At 46.1% G+C, this 24,275-nt stretch overlaps 2 protein-coding genes across 4 annotated transcripts in view; one reads left to right on the top strand and one right to left on the bottom strand.

Moving 5' to 3' along the window:
- Positions 1 to 2,602: 2,602 nt before the first annotated feature.
- Positions 2,603 to 11,908, bottom strand: LOC308484091 (uncharacterized protein). Of its 3 annotated transcripts, none has more exons than XM_081018629.1 (3): positions 11,750 to 11,791; positions 6,669 to 6,738; positions 2,603 to 5,596 (listed from the first exon to the last, which is right to left on the bottom strand). In XM_081018629.1, exon 3 carries the CDS (start codon positions 5,554 to 5,556, stop codon positions 2,659 to 2,661), a length of 2,898 nt encoding a protein of 965 aa, XP_080874755.1. In that variant the 5' UTR covers positions 5,557 to 5,596; positions 6,669 to 6,738; positions 11,750 to 11,791; the 3' UTR covers positions 2,603 to 2,658. The 3 variants fall into 3 exon arrangements, with proteins under 3 accessions (XP_080874755.1, XP_080874756.1, XP_080874754.1); XM_081018630.1 differs by lacking the exon at positions 6,669 to 6,738 and adding an exon at positions 5,680 to 5,722 and having other exon boundaries at positions 11,750 to 11,772; XM_081018628.1 differs by lacking the exon at positions 6,669 to 6,738 and having other exon boundaries at positions 11,750 to 11,908.
- An 8,923-nt stretch (positions 11,909 to 20,831) lies between these two features.
- TMEM145 (transmembrane protein 145) overlaps positions 20,832 to 24,275 on the top strand; it is a 35,885-nt gene continuing 32,441 nt past the window's right edge. Inside the window, exon 1 of the mRNA XM_081018928.1 lies at positions 20,832 to 21,106. Within this exon, the coding sequence (XP_080875054.1) occupies positions 20,972 to 21,106 (135 nt within the window). The 5' untranslated portion in view covers positions 20,832 to 20,971. The remainder of the gene's footprint in view (positions 21,107 to 24,275) is intronic.

Here is a 24,275-nt window from a genome sequence, read left to right as displayed (position 1 = left end):
CGTCGGCAGACCCTGTAACTAATACTCCTGCAAGGGTTAAGTATTCATCGGGGCGAATTCTGTTCCATGCTCTCACATTCTGAAATCCTCCGAGCCGCATTGTCTATGTGGCTGATGACATCTCTAAAGCCAGCCTGAGCTTGCAGAGAACGCCAGAAGTCCCCTTCAGAGCAGAGAATGACCTTCTGCTTGGCAGAATGAGGAGTGTCGGTAAAAAATGATGTGTGCTTTGCTAGGCAGCTTCAGTGAGCTATGCATAAATGTATCCGTTCATAAATATTTATTCATTAATGTAAAATATTCACAGCAAAAGCTTCAGTGTTTGAATTATTTCATGCATTGGCCACATTATGCTGTGTTTATGCTTTGAGGTTTTTTTTCATGGACTTGAAATCAATAGAAATACCTCGGGTTGAAGTAGCTTCGGGATAAGTATTTTCGGGTTGCACACTGCGGCGACCCGGAAGTAATGGAGCGCATTATATCCGGGTTTTGTCGCTCGCGCATGCGCAGACGGTCAAAATGACATCATGCGCATGTGCAGAAGCGGCGAATTGCGACCCACGCACATGCGGGTTGCGTTCGCGGATTGCGTTCGCTTCTAGATGCGAACGGGGCTCTGGAACGGATCCCGTTCGCATCCAGAGGTACCATCCAGAGGTAAAAGTGGGGCCTTCAAGAAAATGTTGCAAGGTTGCGAACGCCTGTTCACTATGCCAGCTGCACCATTTTTTTAGGGTATAGCTGGGAAGTGTTTTATGTATGGAATTGCTTTTAACTGTTTTAACATGGGGCTGTTTTTAGTGTTGATGTTTTCATTGTGAAAGCACTTCAATGTATTTTGTAGGAAGTAATTAATAAATGAATTAATTATAATAAATAATGCGGAGGAGCATTCTGAACCAGAGTATACCCCCCCCCCGCAACAACTTCAAGTGGTGCAGTCCTTTCTGCCACAACCACATTCTACTGCTCAAACCTCTCACACATGCAGAGAAGGCCGCTATTTCAGTGATGGCAAAATGTCCCTTCTACCAGCTTTCACGGATAGAGAACTTTCTGGGTGTTGGTGTGCGGTGCATACATACCCTGAACATATAACACCCTCCAACATTTATCTGATGAAAATAAAGGTAAAAGGACCCCTGACCATTAGGTCCAGTTGTGGTGACCGACTCTGGGGTTGCGGCACTCATCTCGCTTTATTGGCCGAGGCAGCAGGCGTACAGCTTCCGCGTCATGTGGCCAGCATGACTAAGCCACTTCTGGCGAACCAGAGCAGCACACGGAAACGCCGTTTACCTTCCCGCCGGAGCGGTACCTATTTATCTACTTGCACTTTGACATGCTTTCGAACTGCTAGGTTGAAAATAGGGACATCCTATATAATACTAATACTAATACTAATACTAATAATTTTATTAATTATACCCCACCCATCTGACTGGGTTGCCGCAGCCATTGTGGGAGGCTTCCACCACATATAAAAACATAATAAAACATTAAAAAATGAAAAAAACTTCCCTAGACAGGGCTGCTTTCAGATGTCTTCTAAAGGTTGTATAGTGACCTAACCCCTTGGCTCGGGGGGTGTGTGTCTGCATAACTCCATACCCTCCAAAATTTCTCCCATGAAAACAAATAGGGATGTCCTAAGGGAAAAGAAAGACGTTCCGGGATCAAATCAGAAACTGGGGCGGCTTCTGTAAATCCGGGACTGTCCCTGTAAAATAGGGGCATTTGGAGGCTCTGCCCATTTTGTATCTTCTTCTTACAAATATATGCATTTTTAAATGCACATTTTATTGTACCTTGTGAGCGCATCTTTGTACCCATTCCTTGTCGGGGGGACTGCACTGTGAAATTTGGAGAAGTGCAAATGGAGTGTTTTGCTAGTAAAGAGGGAAAAAGAGGAAGTGATGATAATGAAAAACAGAAGCTGACTCACACCATGCTCTCTCTCCTTCAAGCAAGCCTCAAAGGAATTCCTGGTAAAACGAAGGCACATTTTTCATATGTTGTGGACATGTAAAGTAGTAAAAGAATTTTGGGAAATGATTTATAATGAGTTGAAAAAAATGTTTAAAGTAACCCTTTCCCCTAAAAAACCTGAAGCTTTTCTTTTAGGAATTCTAGATACTGAAATCCTAAGGGAGCAGAAAAGACTATTTATGTATGTGACCAAGGCTGCACGGATGTTATTGGCCCAGAGATGGAAAGAATATAAAGTCCCTACCAGAGAAGAACGGCAGATTAACTTGATGGATTATGCCAAATTGGCAAAAATGACCGGAAGAAATCAGGAAGACCATAATTTTAATAAGCAATGGGAGAAATTTATAATTTATTTTAAAAACCATTGTAAACAGTTAAAACAGTTAGTAGGACTGGAATAACACTTGTAGTTTAATGGTGAATTTGGGATATAATGGAGATGTAAAAGATTTGGATTATCGTAAAAGATGCAGGAGGAAATGATTAACAACAGGACCCACAAAGGGGAGGAGGGAAGTCCGAGAGATCCTTTGGAATCTTGTTTTTATGTTGTATATTGGATATGTGATTGTAAAACTTTGATCTGAAAACCAAAAAACATTTTCTGAAACAACAACAACAACAGAGTTCCAGGTGAACTAGCGTTTCAGACTAGTCACCTTCCTACGCCACCTTGAAGGCTGATTCCACCACGGGTTTGCCTTCGTTATCAAACCAATAAATGCTTTCCTCCTTTTCCTCTGAGTGCCCTCCCTTTAAAGCCACTCGCATTTTAGCCCAGAACAGCTTCTGAGCCTCGGGTTCTGCGGGCCAAGAAATATAGGTCTTCTTTAGCATCACTTTCCGCATCCGGTGATAGGCAGAGAGCTCCCGCTCTGGAATGTCCTCCAGGAAAACAGGGATAAGGACATCCTTGAGTTCATCAAAGAGCCGGTAGCTGGCCAGCTGTATCTCCATGGAGCACCACTCGCTTCGCAGGTACCTCCGGCTAATCACGCAGATGGTATGCCGACTGTTGTGGATGCTGTCGACTATATTGTCTATAATGTATTTCCCGGGCTGGAAGTCCCGGTGGTGGAGGCAGAGACGGAAGACGGGACCCCCTCCTTTTTCCAGACTGGGCACCAAGTGCTCCAGCACCCACCTCTCGTCGGTGGAGTTGTAGGAGACGAAGGCATCGAATTTGTAGTGGTCGTCCTTGCCGTGCCTCCAGTGATCACTGACCCACGCCCGAAGGACGTAGAAGTGGTATTTCAGGCGCCAGTAGGTGCGGTGGTAGAGGAACGGCAGCGCCATGTGCAGCAAGAGAGCCGGGAAGGTGAAAAAGAACAGGTACACGCCCACATCTTGGAAGCAGACATGGGTATCAAAGCTATAGACATAGCTATTAGGCTGCCCAGAATTGCAGGAGTAGTTGTACAGGTAAACCACCTGTACCTGGCTATTGTTCAGCCACAACTGGAACCAAATGTTATCGCAGGTGCAAGACAAGGGGCACTTGCGTAGGTCCAGGTTTCTCAGGGAGGTCAGCTTTTCCATCACGCTGCTATTGATCGTCTGAAGCTCGTTCTTCCCCATTTGCAGGACACGCAGCCTGCTGAGGTTGCCGAAGACCTCCAGGGTCAACGTGCGGAGGCCAGCGTTCTCCAGGTCCAGACTAGTCAAGTTTCTAAGGTTCTTGAATATGCCAGGTGGAAGGTTCCCCATGCCGTTACTGCTATCAGCCAGGCTTAGATACCTCAGCTGCCCTAGGTCATCAAAGACATCAGGTGCAATGGAGAGGATTTTGTTTTCTGACAGGTAGAGATAGCGCAAGGACCTCAGGCCCTGGAAGAACTTGGCAGGGATGATTTTCAAGCCATAAGGTTGCTGTCCTTGGAGCTTGAGGTCATAGAGTTTGTGCAGGTTCAAGAAGGGAGGCTGGCTGTGTTGCTTCATGCTGATGTAGTTTATCTTGTTGGCTTTCAGGTCCAGAACCTGGAGAGTGCTCTGCACGGGTTTAAAAAACCAGTGACTAATGTATTCAATATGATTGCCATCCAGATAGAGATTAGAGAGATTCCTCAGTCCCTCAAACGATGTGTTGGTCAATCTACGGATGTTGTTCCCCCCGAGGTCTAAAATATAAAGGCTCCCAAGATTCTTGAAGACACCGGGGAAGAGGACAGAAACATGGTTGTTTCGGAGATTGAGGGTCTTGAGGCTCTTCAAGTCGTCAAAACTAGTTACGTAGAGATCTGTTAGAAGGTTGTTATCCAAGCGCAGCTCCCTGAGGTGTTGCAATCCTTTCAAGGCATTTCTGTCCAGGACGGCAATGCTGTTGATATTGAGGTGGAGCGTCTCCAGATTAGGGGCATAGCAGAATGCCTGAGCAGATACCGAAAGGATACGATTGAAGCGGAAAGAGATGGTTGTCAGCTCTTTTAAGGGAGCGGTCTTAGAGCAGGACTTTAATTTGTCCAGCAAGTTGTGTTCCACAATCAAAGTCTTCAGCTGGTTTTGTACCACCCAACCCATCTTCTCCCTTACACATCCCAGTGACCTGAGACGGTTCCTTGAAAGGTCCAGCAGCAGGATGGGAGGGCATGCCCCAAAGGTGCCGCTATTCACATTCCTGATGTTGTTGCTCTGAAGATGGAGAGACAAGGAATGATTGGATGCATTGAGATGCTCACACAACTTGGGCAGCTGATAGGATTGACTTAAATGCAACCCAGAGTAATTTAGGGTCCAAGGCCGCAAGTCAGAAACTTTTAAGACCCGGAAAATGTCTAGGCCATTCCCCATCAGCTCCAGGCTGCTGAGGTTTCGGAGGTGGACCGTGGCAAAAGAAGATGCATCGGAGATCCTGTTGTAAGAAAGGTCCAGTTTTTTTACATTTCTCAGGAACTCTGGTTCCTTAACGTCCACCCTATGCAGGGAATTGTTACATAGCAGGAGAGTAGACAAGGAAGTGGGCAGTCTTGGTTCAGACTCCAGGGAGGTCAGGTTATTGTTACACAGATTCAGCACCTTCAGGCTTGTCAGTCTCACTAAGCTCAGAACTACTTCTTCAAAGTTCTCCAACTTGTTGAAATGGAGCTGCAACGCCAGGAGGTTCTGAAATGGACTAAATGTATCCTCTTGGATTTTGCTCAATTGGTTATGGTGCAAGATGAGAGAGGTGAGGTTTGGCAAACCCAGGAAGACATCTTTGGATAGATTCACAAGGCTGTTGCAGGAAAGGTTGAGGGTCTTCAAGTCTGTCAGGTTCTCGAAGGCCCCGCCTTCTATCACTTCCATTTTGTTGAAGCTCAGTTGCAGGACCTTCAGCTTTGGGAGGTGTTGGAAGCTCCCGTAAGGCAAGAACCGAATGAAATTATGGGATGCATTGACCACTGTGGCATTGTTGGGAAGGTCCTTCACGGCACTGGAGATATCTTTCAGGAAGCGCTGCATGCACTTGAAATAACCTGGATCCCACTCGGAATGGTAGCAGTTCCTGAAACCGTAAGCAGCTGCCCATTGGGTGTGAAGTAGAATGAAAGCCAGGAAAGGAAGCAGGAGACCCATTTGGCCCATCTCTGATTTGGGATGCTCAGCCTTGGGTCACCAGAAAAACCTGGAACCAAAGAACATTAACTGTGAGACTTCTTTGAACTTCTGTGAAAGACAATGTGAGAGTTTGAAAGTTAGGAGTATTACCGTATTTTTCGCTCCATAAGACGCACCAGACCATAAGAAGCACCTAGTTTTTAGAGGAGGAAAACAAGAAAAAAAATATTTTGAATCCCAGAAGCCAGAACAGCGAGAGGGATTGCAGTGCAGTGAAAGCAGCGATGCCTCTTGCTGTTCTGGCTTCTGAAATAGCTGCATAGCCTGCATTTGCTCCATAAGACGCACACACATTTCCCCTTACTTTTTAGGAAGGAAAAAGTGTGTCTTATAGAGCAAAAAATACGGTATTTGACATCTTTCCGCAGGGCCTGCAAGACAGAGCTGTTCCACCTGGCCTTTGGTTTGGACTCATTCTGACCCTTATGTTTCCCTCCCCTTTTGGTCGTGATTCATCGGCTACTTTTAAAATGAGGCTGCATTTTAAATTGCATTTTAACCTGTATTTTAAATTGGTCTTTTTCTTTTCCCCCTATTATGTTTTTACTGTGATTTTATTGGTGTTAGCTGCCCTGAGCCCGGCTCTGGCCAGGGAGGGAGGGAGGGCGGGGTATAAATAAAATTTATTATTATTATTATTATTATTATTATTATTCCATTTATGGATGTTTTTCGACAAGGCATCCTAAGGTGATTATAATTTAATAGGCAGTGACATATATAAAAATAGAATAAGTGTTTATGACAATATTTTATATACACACACAAACAATTCAAAAGAAGAACAACCCATACATAAAACCAATACAAATCCAAGGCAGGTCCCAACTGGGATAAACATCTCAATTTAGGATGTTTGCTGAAAGAGGGAAGCTTTTAGCAAGTCCTGACAATGGACAAAGACATCTCAGGAGCTCTGCATAAAATGCACCAATCAAGCCCCAGCACCTTTTACTGCATAGGGCTGTCATCTGATTAAAGGAGACTTAGGCGATTCATTGTTGGAATTTGTTGTATGAGTTGTAGTTGATTCATTCCTTAATCTATCAATTAAATCTCCATTTGAGTAAAAACAGTACCATGGTTCAGAAGAAAGACATGCTTTCTTTCTTTTTAGATGATGTACGCATGTGTCCTGTCAAGATTTATCTAAGATGAGAAGGAAAAAATGTCATGCCTCATTTCAAATACCGTAGTCCTTTTTCATTCAATTTACGTTTCTAGCATTACTGAGGATATGGGATGGGCTGAATGAAGATGGTTTAGATGAAAATTGATTTGGTATATTTATTCTATATTTATTGTTAGGTGCCAGGATGCTTATCGCAGGAAAATGAAAATATTTAGAGGAATGAAAGAAAGAGTATGGTATAGTCAAGTTGGTAGATAGTTACTGCTGAAAAAGTAACTAAGAAATTAAGGTATTACTAAACGACAATCAAAAAATTGTCAACAATGTGGCAAGGAGTCTCAAAGCGGCTAACAATCTCCTTTCCCTTCCTCCCCCGCAACAAACACTCTGATTTTATATATTAATGATGGCAATTGTGTTAAATTGCCTCTTGTGAAATATGCTACTATTTGGAATTCTTATTAACCTTTCAGCTTTGAGTGAGGACATAAAACCTTGACGACAGTACCCTGATATATCTAAATAAAACAATTTTTTATTTTAAAATGTTACTAACCCACCCAACAACATTGCTTCCCCAGAAAATGAGAATGAAACAACCCAAATTTCTACATTGTGTGTGTTTAATTCTAGTTTTCATTCAAATGCCTTTGCCTCGGCTAAGGCACGGACCACCCCTGGAGCCACTGGAACACCCCCCAAAATTTTTTTTGGGGTGACTTTTGCTATATAAAGGTAAAGGGACCCCTGACCATTAGGTCCAGTCATGGCCGACTCTGGGGTTGCAGTGCTCATCTCACTTTACTGGCCAAGGGAGCCGGTGTACAGCTTCCAGGTCATGTGGCCAGCATGACTAAGCTGCTTCTGGCAAACCAGAGCAGCGCACGGAAACGCCGTTTACCTTACCGCCGGAGTGGTACCTATTTATCTACTTGCACCTTGATGTGCTTTCGAACTGCTAGGTTGGCAGGAGCAGGGACCGAGCAACGGGAGCTCACCCCATCGCGGGGATTCGAACCGTCGACCTTCTGATCAGCAAGTCCTAGGCTCTGTGGTTTAACCCATATACATTGGCATTTATTTGCATGGGGGGGACGACAGGTTAGTGCTCCTCGCCCCTGACTTTTTAATGGACTTCTATTCTTTTGCTTCTGCCACCAACCACAGCTCATTCTCCAGCCCCAAGAAGGAAAGAAGGAAGGAAGAGGCGGCGTGATCGGAGAATGTCACCAGTGCAAAATTAGAGCTTTGGGGTGCTATGCAGCTGCTAAGCTGGGAAAAGCAGAACCTTTTAAGTGAAAAGAGGCCCCTCCATTCCTCTCCCCCACACCATCCGGACCTATTAGAACTGTGTTTTTTGCCTGAGGAGGAAGTGAGAAGCAGCGAGGTCTGGCGCAGCAACAACAGTGGTGCTATTTTTCATGAAAAAGAGGTGCCAGAACTCACTATGAATGCCTCCCTTGTTCTCTTGTAATGGCAATGGCGCCCACCTGAGAGGTGTCAGAATTGAGTTCCAGTGAGTTCCGGCTGGGGGGGGAAAGCCCTGCATATTTCTCTTCTCAGCTTTATTTTAGAATAGGAAGATCCCTGATCTTTGTGCACTTTTTCAGACACCACCACTACTCTGTTGGGAAGGTAGCACCATACAGTTGGAGGAAGCACAGGTGATGCATTTTTATCTTTTATTTCAACTGTGTATTAAGTTCCCCCCCAAAAAACTTTATAAGCAAGCATTGCAACAATGCTTTATAAAAACGATAGGGTAAGTCAACATGTGTTATACTGGGGGAGGGTCAGTCTGAACGGAACCCCATGCACCTTCCAGACCTGTGATCTGGGGCAGGGGGACCACGTAGAATGTATGAAAGCAAGCTAGCCAAACCAGCTCATTTGTCTGCATAGTGCATTTGTCTGGCAAGTTAAGCACCACAATTAGCATAACCAAGTAAGTTGCTCTGTGCCGTAAAACAAATGCCATCAGGCATGGGTAGGCAAACTAAGGCCCGGGGGCCGGATCCGGCCCAATCGCCTTCTAAATCCGGCCCACGGATGGTCCAGGAATCAGCGTGTTTTTACATGAGTAGAATGTGTCCTTTTATTTAAAGTGCATCTCTGGGTTATTTGTGGGGCCTGCCTGGTGTTTTTACATGAGTAGAATGTGTCCTTTTATTTAAAACGCATCTCTGCGTTATTTGTGGGGCATAGGAATTCGTTCATTTTTCCTTCAAAATATAGTCTGGCCCCCCACAAGGTCTGAGGGACAGTGGACCGGCCCCCCACTGCAAAAGTTTGCTGACCCCTGCCATAAGGGGTTGCGCTTAGGACTCGATCCCTCCCAGTTCCAGTGCTTTTTTTTCTAAAAAAAATATGTTTAGGGGGTACTCATTTTCCTACTCATATTGAAATACTGCCCCTCAAGGAGGCCCAATTTAGATTCACAAAATGTTTAGGGGTATGTGTACCCCTGCAACTCCCCAGGAAAAAAGCACTGCCCAGTTCCATTATATGAAATTGCCTTAAAACTGAATTAGGTTATTTATTGGTCCATCTAGCATGGAATCTACCCTGACCAGCAGCAACTGTACAGTGGGGAGCAGCGAATGCCCCCCCTCACATTTTCTGGGAGCTGTTGTTTGGTAAGGGTGCTGGGAGCTATTATGACAGGGTGGTCCAATGTGCGACCCAACCCTGAGGCCTTTTTCGGCGGCCCTCAGCAACGTTTGACACACCCACCCACCTATCGCAGGCCTCATGCTGCCTTCCCAAAGCTGGGTAAGCAAGCCACTAGGCTTTGGAAAGAAGGTATGAGGCCTCTGACAAAGGGACGCAGGTGGCGCTGTGGGTTAAACCACAGAGCCTAGGACTTGCCGATCAGATGGTTGGCGGTTCGAATCCCCGTGACGGGGTGAGCTCCCGTTGCTCGGTCCCTGCTCCTGCCAACCTAGCAGTTCGAAAGCATGAAGTCCAAGCAGATAAATAGGTACCGCTCTGGCGGGAAGGTAAACAGCGTTTCCGTGCGCTGCTCTGGTTCGCCAGAAGAGGCTTAGTCATGCTGGCCACATGACCTGGAAGTTGTACGCTGGCTCCCTTGGCCTATAGAGCGAGATGAGCGCTGCAGCCCCAGAGTCGGTCACGACTGGACCTAATGGTCAGGGGCCCCTTTACCTTTACTTTACTATGAGGCCTCTGACAGGATTCTAGAACCTTTCCACCTCCTTTCCACGCCTCCTTCCCAAAACACGGCAACTCACTTAGCCAGCTTTGGGAAGGCCCTGAAATCCTGCCACTATTTTGTGGCATTTTGGTTTGGTCCTAATGAAGGCATTGTCTTATTGTGGATTTTGGGTTTGTTTTTTTTAATATTCTTAAGACTTCCTGCATGCAAATCTTGTATCCTACCATCAGGGATAGGCAAATCTGTCAATTATAGTTCCTGTCGGTTTCAATTCTCCATTTTTTTCTTTTTTTAAGTGCTCACAAACATTCATCAGCGAATTTCTCCTGGCACACACGTTTATATGAAATGTTGCCTAATATACACATTCTTTGCTAAGTGACTCCCCCTGATATCATGGGTTTTGACGTTATTTTCACTAATATATGCACAATTTTTAATGCACCATTTAAAATGCACAATTTACCTTCGTGTATGCATTTTGATACGCGTTAGCTGGACAGAGAACTTCATTGCAAAATTCGGAGAAGTGCAAATTTAGAAGTGCGGTTGTGCTTTGGTTCACATATTTTTTTCCAGAAAGTGCACATTAGCTAGGTTTGCCTTTAAATATAAACTGAATTGAATTTCTGTTCTATCCCTACCTGGGAGTAAGTCCCATTTAACTTTGCTGGGCTTTAAATGCATGGTGTACATTTTGAGTAGTAGTCCTCTTCATCTATTTTAAGACAATTTGTTGTGGTTGTTGATACATTTTAGTATCTCAAAATAATTGTGGCAATGCAGTCACCTCCACCTTTTAAAGGGAATAGACTGCATGCACACCTAGTATACAGAGTTGGAATCAACGGGATGCAACTCATCTGCCCCTGCAGATTGACATACAGTGGTACCTTGGTTCTCAAACTTAATCCATTTCAGGGGTCAGTTCAACTCCCGAAACAGTTTGAAAACCACCAAGGCACAGCTTCCGATTGGCTGCAGGAGCTTCCTGCACTCAATCGGAAGCCACAGAAGCCGCGTCGGATGTTCGGCTTCCGAAAAACGTTTGCAAACCGGAACACTCACTTCCAGGTGAGTGGCATAGGGAGCCAAGCTGTTTTAGTACCAAGGTATGGCGCTGTGGGTTAAACCACAGAGCCTAGGACTTGCCGATCAGAAGGTCGGCGGTTCAAATCCCCGCGATGGGGTGAGCTCCCATTGCTCGGTCCCTGCTCCTGCCAATCTAGCAGTTCAAAAGCACGTCAAAGTGCAAGTAGATAAATAGGTACCACTCCGGTGGGAAGGTAAATGGTGTTTCCGTGCGCTGCTGTGGTTCACCAGAAGTCATGCTGGCCATGTATGCCGGCTCCCTCAGCCAATAAAGCGAGATGAGAGCCGCAACCCCAGAGTCGGCCACGACTAGACCTAATGGTCAGGGGTCCCTTTACCTTTACCTTTACCACAGTACCTGCATGGAAAGGGCAGATAGAGAAGAACCTCCAGTCTTCCTAGACTGTCCTTTTTGTGCTGACCCTTTGATCTTCCTTCCACATTAGACCAATGCTCTTAGGGTTGCTAACCTCATTTCCCTCCAAATGAAAACCAAATTAAATTTATCTCCCCTGACCTACTTACTCCAGAGCTATGTGGCCCCCTCCTATATGAAAGCCTATAAAGTTGATGCTGGCTGGGGTTAGATTGCAACAGTGGCTCATTTCTCTCACTCCAGCCACAGTGAGCAAAATGTGACGTAAAAATCCCATTACATACTGCCTACAATTTTTAAATTGCACGGTGGGAAATTATTCCCAGGAATATTTATAGGATCCTATAAATACACACAACACAAGCAAGACTTGGGAAGTTCCTACCTGATTCCGCCAGCGATTTAGATCTTCATGTTCTCCTTGGCAGCTAGTTCTGCTTTCAGACAGTCACTGATCTAATATGAGTTGCTCTCTTTCTTTCTAACTTGTTTGAGAGAGTTGGGTGTTGCATGATTTAAATTTAAGGGGGAAGTGAGCTGGACTGTCGTCTTTCAGTTTTGTTTCTGACAGATGGAAACATTGTGTTCTCCTTTTACGGTGACGGGTGACTGGAGGAAGGTGACAAAAGAGGGCACCTGGGCCTGGGTGGCAAGGGAGCAGGGCACAGCAGTGGATCGGGACAATATTCTACTTGAAAATAGGGATATTCCATTGCCATGCCAGCTGGGGTTCTTGGCAGTTGTCACCTGACTTCTCCTGCAAGCAGAGCAATAAAAAAGTGTTCCCAAGCTGATGGGTTAAAGAGTGCTTTCACCAACCCTATATCCCCACATACTTAGGGATTAGAAGCTTGAAAAAACGAGGAATACAACCAGAAATCAAGTCTATCTCCCTTCCTTCCTGAACTTAAGATTGGAAAAATGAAAAACTGAAACAAACAGATCCACTCGTTCCTAGTGGTAAGGTAAAAAGGTAAAGGGGCCGAGGAAGCCGGGGTACAGCTTCCGGGTCATGTGGCCAGCATGACTAAGGCGCTTCTGGCGAACCAGAGCAGCGTACGGAAACACTGTTTACCTTCCCGCCGGAGCAGTACCTATTTATCTACTTGCACTTCGACGTGCTTTCGAACTGCTAGGTTGGCAGGAGCAGGGACCGAACTGCCGACCTTCTGATTGGCTAGTCCTAGGCTCTGTGGTTTAACCCACAGCGCCACCCGCATCCCTCAGTGGTAAGGTAGCACAACTGAAATCTGGTTTTCGTGAACTATTATCACAACTCTTCTTAAAATCCATTGCTTCTACAAGTGGGATGGGTTTAAGATCTCCCAAGACCAGGTTTTCCTGCAAATTTCTGCTGCTCTCCCATTCTCTTAGCTCTTGCCTCTTCCAGCCCTGAAATAGCACCTTTCTCGTTCCACTCTTCTCAGAACAATACAATTACACGTCATAATTTGTGAGAGAAAGAATATATGCTTTTTCATTTAAAAAATGATAATGAATTGAATATTTTGGCCACATTCAACACTCTTTCTTGTTATAGTGGTTGTGCTTTTACTCAAGAGGAAACAATTCCATGCCCCTGACTATTGCAGCTGGCCAGTGAGCGTGATCATATGACTCATTTTAAAACATGCTTTACATTTTGATTATTCAGCATAGCATAACCATTATAGTTTACAGCACAGATTCAATATTCACAAGTGCACAAGTGCTTTGGGTTCATTTATTTCACTGCAATCCCGCAGCTCCTCCAGATGTCCTGCGTTGATCATTCATCCTGATTTGCTTACACAGAGGTTAGATTAAATCCAGTCTCTACTTGGCCTTTGTCCCGATTTCTTTGCGGGATGTTTATGCAACAAGGGTGCATAAATCCTGATTTGCTTGAAGGTGTTTTTAGGTCTTCCCACAAATCATTGGCTTATTCTGCACTTCCCAACGCATTTCCCCATCTCCTTTCTAACTGCAAAAGTGACACTCTTTTTAAAAAATGGATTTGTTGTGTTGGGGCAGGAGAGGGGAATCTTTTACTGCCTTCCTTTCAGTTGCTGGTAGGTGGGGTCAGAGGCTAAAGTCAAAGGTGTGGAGCAATGCCCATATATCAGTGGCGGAATTGGGGCTTTCAAATTTCAGCAGTGCCCTGTGTGGTATCAATATTGACCTTCCCCCTCCGCCCGCCTCTCACCTTCTGAACTACATCATTGTTGCGGTGACCCCTGCAGTGCCTTCTTGGCTCAGCAACCCAGGGCAGGCAAACCTGTCATGCTCCCCTAAACGTGGCACTTCATCAGGGCTGGGTTTAGGTTTGATGAGGCCCTCAGCTACTGAAGGTAATGGGGCCCTTTATATGTCCAGCTGTCCTTTGTCAACAACAAATTGTTGCTGTTTTTGGCGTTGAATAGATGCTATATAGTAATTTAAGGACCTAATAGGTATCTAAAGCCATTTGCACATGTTGCCATGCAACCAGTCCATGCAGAATGTAAAGGTAATGGTAAAGGGACCCCTGACCATTATGTCCGTTCGCGGACAACTCTGGGGTTGTGGCGCTCATCTCGCTTTATTGGCCGAGTGAGCTGGTGTACAGCTTCCGGGTCATGTGGCCAGCATGACTAAGCTGCTTCTGGTGAACCAGAGCAGCGCATGGAACGCCGTTTACCTCCCCGTCGCAGCGGTACCTATTTATCTACTTGCACTTTGATGTGCTTTCGAACTGCTAGGTTGGCAGGAGCAGGGACAGAGCAACGGGAGCTCACCCCGTCTCGGGGATTCAAACTGCCGACCTTCTGATCGGCAAGTCCTAGGTTCTGTGGTTTAACCCACAGTGCCACCCGCGTCCCATTTGCACATGTTGCCATGCAACTAGTCCATGCAGAATGTAGGCACCCTATATATAGAAATGAGCAAACCAGTGATATTTTAGGGAGAAGGCTAGCAGGCGGGGCCCATTACTTACACCATAGGAGCCTACACAACACAAAACACTGGTACTGTATATAGGTTCTTTGTTTTTTTATCTTAGATTTTGGAATTGTACATCCAGTCGTCCCCCCTTTACATTGGGGGGGCAAGAAAGTGGGGTCCTAAGCTATAGCATGTTTAGCTTATACTAGGTAAATCTGGCACTGTACTGCATACATTCCATGTTTATATTTCTATACTCTCCATCCAGGCGAACAAGAAGCATTATCCGAGTTCAAGGAGATTATCAGAGTTCCAAGGAGCTCAAGGGAACTTTCTTCTGAGTAGATGTGAACATTGAACAGGGTTCTGAGGCATCGCAGATACGCCTGCAAAGCTTGTTTGTCTCGGCATGGTAGCAAGCATTAACAAATTAAGCATGCCCGCTGCGAGCATCAGTGGCACAGTCTGCCACCTTCATCTCTCTCCGACAAGGTTTTTATTTTAGTGTGCTGTTGGACACAAAATGCAGAACAGCTGGAAAGGTGCTAATGTGCAGTTTGGGAAACAGGAGGCAATCAGACGTGTGTGTGTGTGTGTGTGTGTGTGTGTGTGTGTTTATTACAGGCAATGCCAGGGACAGCAGGGACGCAGGTTATATAAGGCTAGGGTGAGCTCATTTTCCATACTTAAAACAAACTGCCCAAACCATATTAAAACATCTTTTTGGCTTGTACTTCCTCTTCTTCACCTTCATCCGTGGGCAGGTGATGTTTTGTTGCATCCTTGTGAATAGCTTTAAGGCGCTCCTGTTTTTGTACCTGTTACACATTTATTTTTATTTATTTCACAAAATTTATACATGTTTTTTAGTCGTGTCCAACTCTTCGTGACCCCATGGACCAGAGCACGCCAGCCACTCCTGTCTTCTACTGCTTCCCGCAGTTTGGTCAAACTCATGCTGGTAGCTTCGAGAACACTATCCAACCATCTCGTCCTCTGTCGTCCCTTTCTCCTTGTAAAACAAACAAACAAACAAACCTCAAGCAGTTTTCAGAAAGATAAAGACAATACAGTGGTACCTCGGGTTACATACGCTTCAGGTTACATACATTTCAGGTTACAGACTCCGTTAACCCAGAAATCGTGCTTCAGGTTAAGAACTTTGCTTCAGGATGAGAACAGAAATCGTGCTGCGGCGGCGCGGCAGCAGGAGGCCCCATTAGCTAAAGTGGTGCTTCAGGTTAAGAACAGTTTCAGGTTAAGTACGGACCTCCGGAACGAATTAAGTACTTAACCCGAGGTACCACTGTAAATAGAATCAAGAAAAGAAAAATCACAACCCTACTTTAAAACACACAAAAGTTCAAATACTAAAACAGGTTAAGATTTCTTATGTATGCAGTGACTGATTTCATAAATCAATATATTGGTTGATTGTGACAAAACGACCCTCCAAGTGGTGGCAAAAAGATTAAAATGATTAAGTTATCAGTTAAAAACAACAACTATTTAAAACATTTAAAAATTGCTAAAATTGACAATAAGCTAAAGAGGAGATTGAAGCACACGGCAACATTTTATATATCTGGTTGCGATAGCCTAAACAAAAATGGCTTTAGGAGGAATACAGCGAAGGTGTCTGTTTGACGTCAATAGGCAAGCATTGTGCACTCATTTCCCTCCTGGTCCCTCTTCCATGATCAATGAACAGCAGCACAAATGCTCTTAATGCTACTGAAAAGCTCTGGCTTCATCTTGAGAAACGCCCCTGCGAGGAGGGAGCCTTGCAATAACCCCGTTGCCCTTACGCCAACCCTGCAAGCTCCTGCCACTGCCATTTATTAATCGCTTTCGGTCCTGCAAATGCACAGTAATAGAAAAGAAAAATCGTTTGCTTAGGATGCACATTGATTTCCCAATAACTTTGCCGTTTTTTTAAAAAAGATGGCGGTACAACGCACAGTGTGCTCCGCATATCAAGCTGTCGCCACCTGCCTCTGAATCCTCCGTAAAAACAATTCATGGGACCCTTTCTCGTAGGTCACGGTGTGCTGCTTTCTCCCATGCGTCAACAGCTAAGTGGGTGCAAGAGGTTCAGCTAGCTATGGCTGAAGTTTCCTCTACAATCAAGCGGCCTATAAATTTTATGAAATAAGAAAAATAAATTACATCATCAGATTGGGGGCGGGGAATCCACTCTTCTTAGTGAGCTGGGGAAGTGGATAACTCTGGGTTTCCTGAGACTCCATCAGCTGATATGAGAATGTGACGATTCGAGGATGTGGCGAGTTTTGGAAAGTGATGTGGTATGTGCGCATGGGTGAGTGGGCTTTCATGTGAGCTAAGGTTGCCAGCAGACCAGAGAAAGTGCTGTCCAGGTGCTATTTTTGATTCCTGAACAGTTGTCAGAAGGCAGATTCTTCCAGGACTAGTTTTCATAACGCCCATGTGAATAGCAACAACCATTTTAATGCAATAATAATAATAATAATAATAATAATAATAATAATAATTGGTATTTGCTTTTGTGTGCACGCACACAAAAGCTCATACCAATAACTAACTTTGTTGGTCTCTAAGGTGCTACTGGAAGGAATTTTTTAATTTTATTTATTTTATTTTGTTTTGTTTTGACTACGGCAGATCAACACGGCTACCTACCTGTAAGTAATAATAATAATAATAATAATAATAATAATAATAATAATAATAAAGGTAGAATGGTTACATTGTTGCATGCATTGCAATCTCTGAGTGGCAAGAGATTCCAGGAGTGCTAGCACTTATCCAGGTTTTGTTTTTCTTGGAATGAAGAACTGTCTTGTTGTTGTTGTTGTTGTTAATTGCCCACCTAAGCTGGGCTGCAACATCAAAACACAATATTCTTCTTCTTCTTCTTTGGCGATCCCTCGTAACTGAGTAAGATCGTCTTCCATAAACATGGTTTTAACAATGAGTCTGTCAGTGACTGTGGAGGCCAGTTCTGGATCCACACGTCCTTCCACAGTGGGGACATTGGTTTCTGGGAGGGATCACGGTGTGGATTTGCCAAGTGGCTTGAGCAAAGTGTCTGGGCCGTTCTAGCTTCTCCTGATTGCTTCGGCCACAGAACTTTCAAACACTTCTCTGCACATCCGCAAGCAGAGGCAATGCTGCTTCGGAATGCCAGTTGGTGGGAGCCACAGGAGAGGAAAGTGCTGTTGCGATCAGGTCCTGTTCGTGGGCTTCCTGCCTGTACATTTCTGAGCACAATTCAAAGTGTTGGTGTTGACCTTTCAAACCCTAAACAGCCTTGGCCCAGTATACCTGAAGGAGCGTCTCCATACCCATCGTTCTGCCCAGACGCTGAGGTCCAGCGCCGAAGGCCTTCTGGCGGTTCCCTCACTGCGAGAAGCAAAGCTACAGGGAACCAGGCAGAGGGCCTTCTTGGTAGTGGCACCCACCCTGTGGAACGCCCTCCCATCAGATGTCACAGAGATAAACAACTACCTGACATTTAGAAGACATCTGAAAGCAGCTCTGTTCAGGGAAGTTTTTAATGTGTGACATTTTAATGTATTTTTAATCTTCGTTGGAAGCCGCCTAGAGTGGCTGGGGAAACCCAGCCAGATGGGCGGGGTACCAATAAATTATTATTATTATTATTATTATTATTATTCCTGCAGGCATCTGGGTGGCCACTGGGAGAACAAGATGCTGGATCTGATGAACCGCTAGCCTGATCCAGCGTCTCTCCTTATGTTCTTACTTCTATATTTGTTGTGCCAAGCACAGCTGTTATTTTGTGCATTAGTTAAATCATTCAGGTGGGACCATCAGGTTGTTTCAAACCATTTGCTTGGCCCCAGAACTGTTTTATATTAAGAATTGTCAAGCCCAGCATATCCAGGGATATGCACTGACGCTAGTTACCAGAGTCAAAGAGAACAGCTGGGAACCGCTGTATTCTTGACAATAGAAAAAAAAAAGGATTGACAGATAAACTTGTTTTCGTTTTTTAAAAATCTGCATAGCAAAATGCTCACGCAGGTGAGATCTGAGGACTGTCAACCGACGAAGGAATTAACCACTGGCATTTTAACCAACGGGTGAGCTGGTTACATTTCAAAGCATTTACCGTATTTTTTGCACCATAACACTCACTTTTTTCCTCCTAGAAAGTAAGGGGAAATGTCTGTGCGTGTTATGGAGGGAATGCCTATGGGTGGCATGCCTACGGATTTTCCTCCTCTAAAAACTACATGCGTGTTATGGTCGGGTGCGTGTTATAGAGCGAAAAATACGGTAGTCAACATAGATATAGATACCGTTTTGAGGTATTGAAGAAAATGTACCTACAGTTTAATAAATGCTTACTCTTAAAAAGCAAATTCCTCTTTCATATTTCCTCTGTTACGGTTAGCACATGGGTAGGCAAACTAAGGCCCGGGGGCCAGATCCAGCCCAATTGCCTTCTAAGACCGCCTGAGGACGGTCTGGGAATCAGTGTGTTTTTACATGAGTAGAATGTGTCCTTTTATTTAAAATGCACCTCTGGGTTATTTGTGGGGCCTGCCTGGTGTTTTTACATGAGTAGAATGTGTGCTTTTATTTAAAATGCTTCTCTGGGTTATTTGTGTGGCATAGGAATTAGTTCATTTCCCCCCCCCCCAAAAAAAATATAGTCCAGCCCCCCCCCCAAGGTCTGAGGGACAGTGGACCGGCCTCCTGCTGAAAAAGTTTGCTGACCCCTGGGTTAGCATATTAGAACCATCGGGTGGGGGGAGGGAAGTGAACCCACACTCTTCGTTTCACCCACTAAAGAGGTAATTTATGGTATGGAAGAACTTATGCTTCATCCTGAGGGTTTTTTTGGTCCCGCTGGAATGTGTCGAACTCTGATCATGCCTTTTGCTTGTTTGGATAAAGGGTATAAAGAGAGGTGTTTGCATGTGTGTGGAAATGAGCCTACTGTACATAGGAAGAAACTTATTCGTGTTGCTCTGCCCAGTTCTGCCTCTGGCTCCGCCCACCAGCAGCTTATGGCCCTTGGAAGGTTCATAGAATCATAGAATCGTAGAGTTGGAAGAGACCCCGAGGGTCATCTAGTCCAACCCCCTGCGATGCAAGAATCTCAGCTAGAGCATAATAAATAATAATAATAATAATAATAATAATAATAATTTATTATTTATACCCCGCCCATCTAGCTGGGTTTCCCCAGCCACTCTGGGCGGCTTCCAAAAAAACACTAAAATGCAATAACCTATTAAACATTAAAAGCTTCCCTAAACAGGTCTGCCTTCAGATGTCTTCTAAAAGTTTGGTAGTTATTTTTCTCTTTGACATCTGGTGGGAGGGCGTTCCACATGGCGGGTGCCACTACCGAGAAGGCCCTCTGCCTGGTTCCCTGTAACTTGGCTTCTCGCAGCGAGGGAACCACCAGAAGGCCCTCGGCACTGGCCCTCAGTGTCCGGGCAGAACGATGGAGGTGGAGACGCTGCTTCAGGTATACTGGACCGAGGTCGTTTAGGGCTTTAAAGGTCAACATTTTGAATTGTGCTCGGAAACGTGGATGGCAGTGGATGTTCCCCAGAAGGAAATGCAGCCCACAGTCTGGGGGAAAAATCTGCACCCTTTCTCTAATCTAGGGTGTGACAGAATAGTAAGAGCTGCAGGTAAAGTGGAAGGAGAGAGAGAGATCTATGTTATCAATGAAACTTATTTGCTGGTTCCTGTGTTTATTTCTACCTTGGCCTGTGGCCATCAATGATGGAAATCATTCTGCTACAATGCCTCCTGTGAAATCAAAGGCTACTCCATGTACAACACTTAAGGGCCTTTTGCAGGAATGTGTGTGGGGGGGGGGGGAGTCATTTAAAAATATTTTCTGAGCCCCTCCAGCATCTCTCTCTCTCTCTCTCTCTCTCTCTCTTTTCAGTGAAAGGGTGCAGGTAGCAAACTTGACACATATAAACAAACAAATAAAACATCTCCTAGGGGCCCAACTCCTAGGGGCCCGAGGTCCCTTTGACACCCTCCTAAAATACATAACGGGCCGGTCTCCATGCGAATTGAGGGGACATTGCCATTCAAATGTTGTGTGCGTGACACAGATTGTGATTGATTATGCGAGGCAGGGCTTACCTGGGTCCCCCGTCCCCCCAATATTTTATATTGGCATCTCCGGTGCTTGGAACGTTACAAAACAATGCAGTCTGGGAACTGACAGGTCCCTGCCCCGAGTAGCATACATACGCAGTCTTAAAAACTGAGAACCTACTGGGGAAACGTGAGGACGCGAAGGACGCCTCCAAGCCGGTTTCTGCGAGCTTTTCACCCCAACAGATCCGTGACGGCACCGCCCAGTCTGCTTGAGCCCTGTGATATTTCTCTCCGTGCAGACGAAATTGGTCGCAGGAAGTCGTGCGTCTTCATAACACCAACACACACACACACACACACACACACACACACAATCCGCGGCCAAAAATAAATAGCGGTGTGGTTTTTGTGAATTTTTTTTTTAATCCATTCTCTGCACAGCGCCTCCATCTCTTGCAAGGAGCCCCGATGCACAGGATTTGGGAGTGCAGGAAGAAGAAGAAGGTTGCTGCTGCGTTGTGGGGTGTGCATTTTTTGGAGGGGTTAGGGGGAGGCGTTGAGCTCGTGTCTCTTTAAACGGGAGCGCGCAGGGTGCCGAGCCCGGCTGCTGGAGCCGGCCATGGGGTTGAGGATGGAGCTGCCCGGGGCTGCGAGGCTCCTCGCCGTCTCCTTCCACCTCCTCCTGCTGCTCCTGCTCCAGGCGCCCCAGACCTGCTGGGGCAAGTACGTGAAAGGGAACATCAGCACCAAGGAGGTGAGTGCGCATCTGGGGAGATTTGGGGGGCTGGGGGCGGGAAGAAGGAGGTGCTCTGCCTTCTATCGGCGCTTGCAGAACCGAGCCGGGCCGCCCCACTCGGGGGCCCACGCGGCGCAGGCCTCCCGGGGCTCCCTTGCGCCCATCCCCGCTTCCTTCCTCCCCAAAGCCCCTGCGCGCTCGCTTCTGATGCGCTTGCTGCGGTGGCGCTGGCGGGGCATTGCTGCGCGCTCTCAAATGTGACCTCTCTCCCCCACCCCCCCTTCTGCCAGCACTGGAGCCTTCTACCTTCAAAAAAAAGACCCCTCCATTCATTTAGGAAATTTGCAATGGCCTTTTCCCCCCTGGGGGAGCCCAAGAGGGATCAGATAATGCCCCCCTCCAACCCCCCACCCCCAGAAGATTTATTTGGATTCTCCCCCATGATGGGCTTTGGACGGGGCGAGATGGTTGCTAAGGCAGCTCCCTCTTCTGCCTTGACGCCTTGGAGAAGCCGCTGGATAGGGAGGTTATTCCAGGATGTAGCTGGAATTTGGGATGGTGGGTTATTTGGGGGGGGGGACGTTCCAGATGCCTTCCTTCACACACACACACCCATGACAAACCGGGGCTTTGTTCTCTACCAAGAAAGGCCAGCCTGCTTGCTTTTTTTTTTAAGTGTTTGGATCCATTTCACGGTGCTGTAACTTTTGCACCCTGGAGCTTCCTCCTCCAGGCCTGCCTCATAGGGTGCAGGCTCAAGGCCATGCAATAGGTCACTTGTTGTTTAGCACACGGTCAGCAGCCTTGGCTGTTTGGAGTGGAGCAGATAGAAGCGAGGTGGGTGGCTGTTTCTATCACCCATTTAATGCATACATAGATGTGGAATAAAAAAACCAGGAGCAGGCCTGGTGTGTCAATAACTAGGGGAGCTAGTTATTCTGGAAGAACTAATCCGATATCAGTGGGGAGGGTCTTGGCTCAGTGGCAGATCAATTGCTTTGCATGTAGGAGGTTCAGTCCTCGACATTTCCATCTAGGGATGGGAACAGCCACTGTCTGAAGCCCTACAGAGCTGCTGCCAGATCAGTAGCCTTCAACCTTTTCACACCCAAAACCCACTTTTAACCGAAATGTGCTTTTGGGGTCCCACTGCTTACTCTTTTACCAGACATTTGGTGGGGGTGGGGTTAGGGGAGGGGTAGTACCCCTGGTAGGGACACGGGTGGCGCTGTGGGTTAAACCACAGAGCCTAGGACTTGCTGATCAGAAGGTCAGCAGTTCGAATCCCCGCCAGGGGTGAGCTCCCGTTGCTCGGTCCCTGCTCCTGCTAACCTAGCAGTTCGAAAGCACGTCAAAGTGCAAGTAGATAAATAGGTACTGCTCCAGTGGGAAGGTAAACGGTGTTTCCGTGCGCTGCTCTGGTTCGCCAGAAGCAGCTTAGTCATGCTGGCCACATGGCCTAGAAGCTGTACGCCGGCTCCCTTGGCCAATAAAGCGAGATGAGCACCGCAACTCCAGAGTCGGTCACAACTGGACCTAATGGTCAGGGGTCCCTTTACCTTTACCTTTAGTACCCCTGGTAGGGGACACGTCATGCTCCTTCTGGGGTACTTTGTCCACCTTTGGTCCTCACCCTGCAATGGACTCTCACCTGTGGCTCCTGGAAGCTGTCAGCATGTGACAGCGGCTACACCCCAGGAACGGCTTCGACTGGCTGGCTAAACCAGGTGAGGGTAGCTGATGGGTCTCAAACCCTCAGTGAGTTAGGGACTTGCCCTGCAGGAGAAGACAGGTTCTGTTGGATTGAGTGGAGGAAGCCAAAACAGGTCCAGCGGTCAAGAAAGCAGTTTCTTCATATGCTATAGAGGGAAGTGAGGGGCAAATGGAGAAGGAAAACTCAGATCTTAAACCTCTGTTGGCTTGTGGGATATCTTCGGGAGAAGAAAAAGCTAAGGAGTAAACCCTACTCATACATTTGTATGGTGGAAGTGCTCCTGTTGCAATTCTCCTTGGATCAGGCCGTGACCCATGAATGTGTCCCAAACCACCAGTTGAAGACCAGTGAGCTAGATGGACCAGTGCCCTGGCTCACTATATAGTGGCTTCCTAAGCTTTTTCTGTTTTGCCTCTTTGCTGTGTGGGAGAGCATGACTATGGGTCCTTCCAGGCTGTCACTGTTTTGGGGTGGGATTCACATCTCATACCAACAAATTCACACTGCAAAATTGTAGTTGATAGGGAGGTCTTGCGCAACAAAAACCTCATTTCCCAACAGATCTGTTGTTGTGGTTTTTTTGGTTTTGCAGTAAGGAAAGTGAAAGGAGAATGCCCTGGAAAGTGTGGGATAACACTTGCTTTGATGCAACATCGTCTAACCTCCCAGCAAACACATCACAATGAATACTCATGGAATAGCCAAAATCTTCTAATCTCCTTGCAAACAAATCAGGCTAAATGTGAAATAAGCAGGTTGTCTGTAAGCGCCTTATGCCACTGAAACAACTTTTAGAGGGGGAGCTGTGGAGTCATCTAGACTTCCCTTCGCATTGCTCTTTCTAGGCACAGGTCTGGACTTTAAAGCTCTCTGCCCGAGTGTCCCTCTATTTGATTTTTTGTCGCTGAAGTATGCTACAGGATCCTGCCCTTGCTGGAAACCCTCAGAGATGAGGCAGATTGCTCGCCTCTTCTGCCCTTTGGCGGGTGACTGTGCCCTTGGGGTGGCGACGAGATCGCACTGGCCTATCCATTTTAAATGTATTCTGAATGTTCTTATGTGATGCCAATAAAGGTTACTTGACTTTCTGCAGGAAACCCCGTGGTTTACCACTGAATCGGAGCAAACGGAAACCCACAGAAAACCCAGTTGCCATTTGCTCTGATTTGGCGGTAAAACACCCTGAGGAAAGCGCTGCGACAAAAAATTAAAATAGACTTTCAGACATGGAGCTTTAAAGCTCGGACCTGTGACACCAAAGGAAGTCTGGAGGATGAGCCCTTGGTCTCTTGCACACACAAGAAACCCAACAAAGAGTCTCATGTCACCTTAAAAGACTAGCATACTAACATGATCCAGAGTCTGCAATATCGGACGCAGAAAGCGTTATCTTAAGTTGGCGGGTTTGTGTGTATAATATACTTTCCATGTAGATGAACACACACAGGAAGAAGGGAAATGGGACTGAATCAT

The sequence above is a fragment of the Podarcis pityusensis genome (assembly GCF_964106645.2).
Source record: "Podarcis pityusensis genome assembly, chromosome: 8".
NCBI classification, from domain to species: domain Eukaryota; kingdom Metazoa; phylum Chordata; class Lepidosauria; order Squamata; family Lacertidae; genus Podarcis; species Podarcis pityusensis.
The sequence above is the reverse complement of the archived record's forward strand: the minus strand, read 5'-3'. Positions and strand labels throughout refer to the sequence as shown.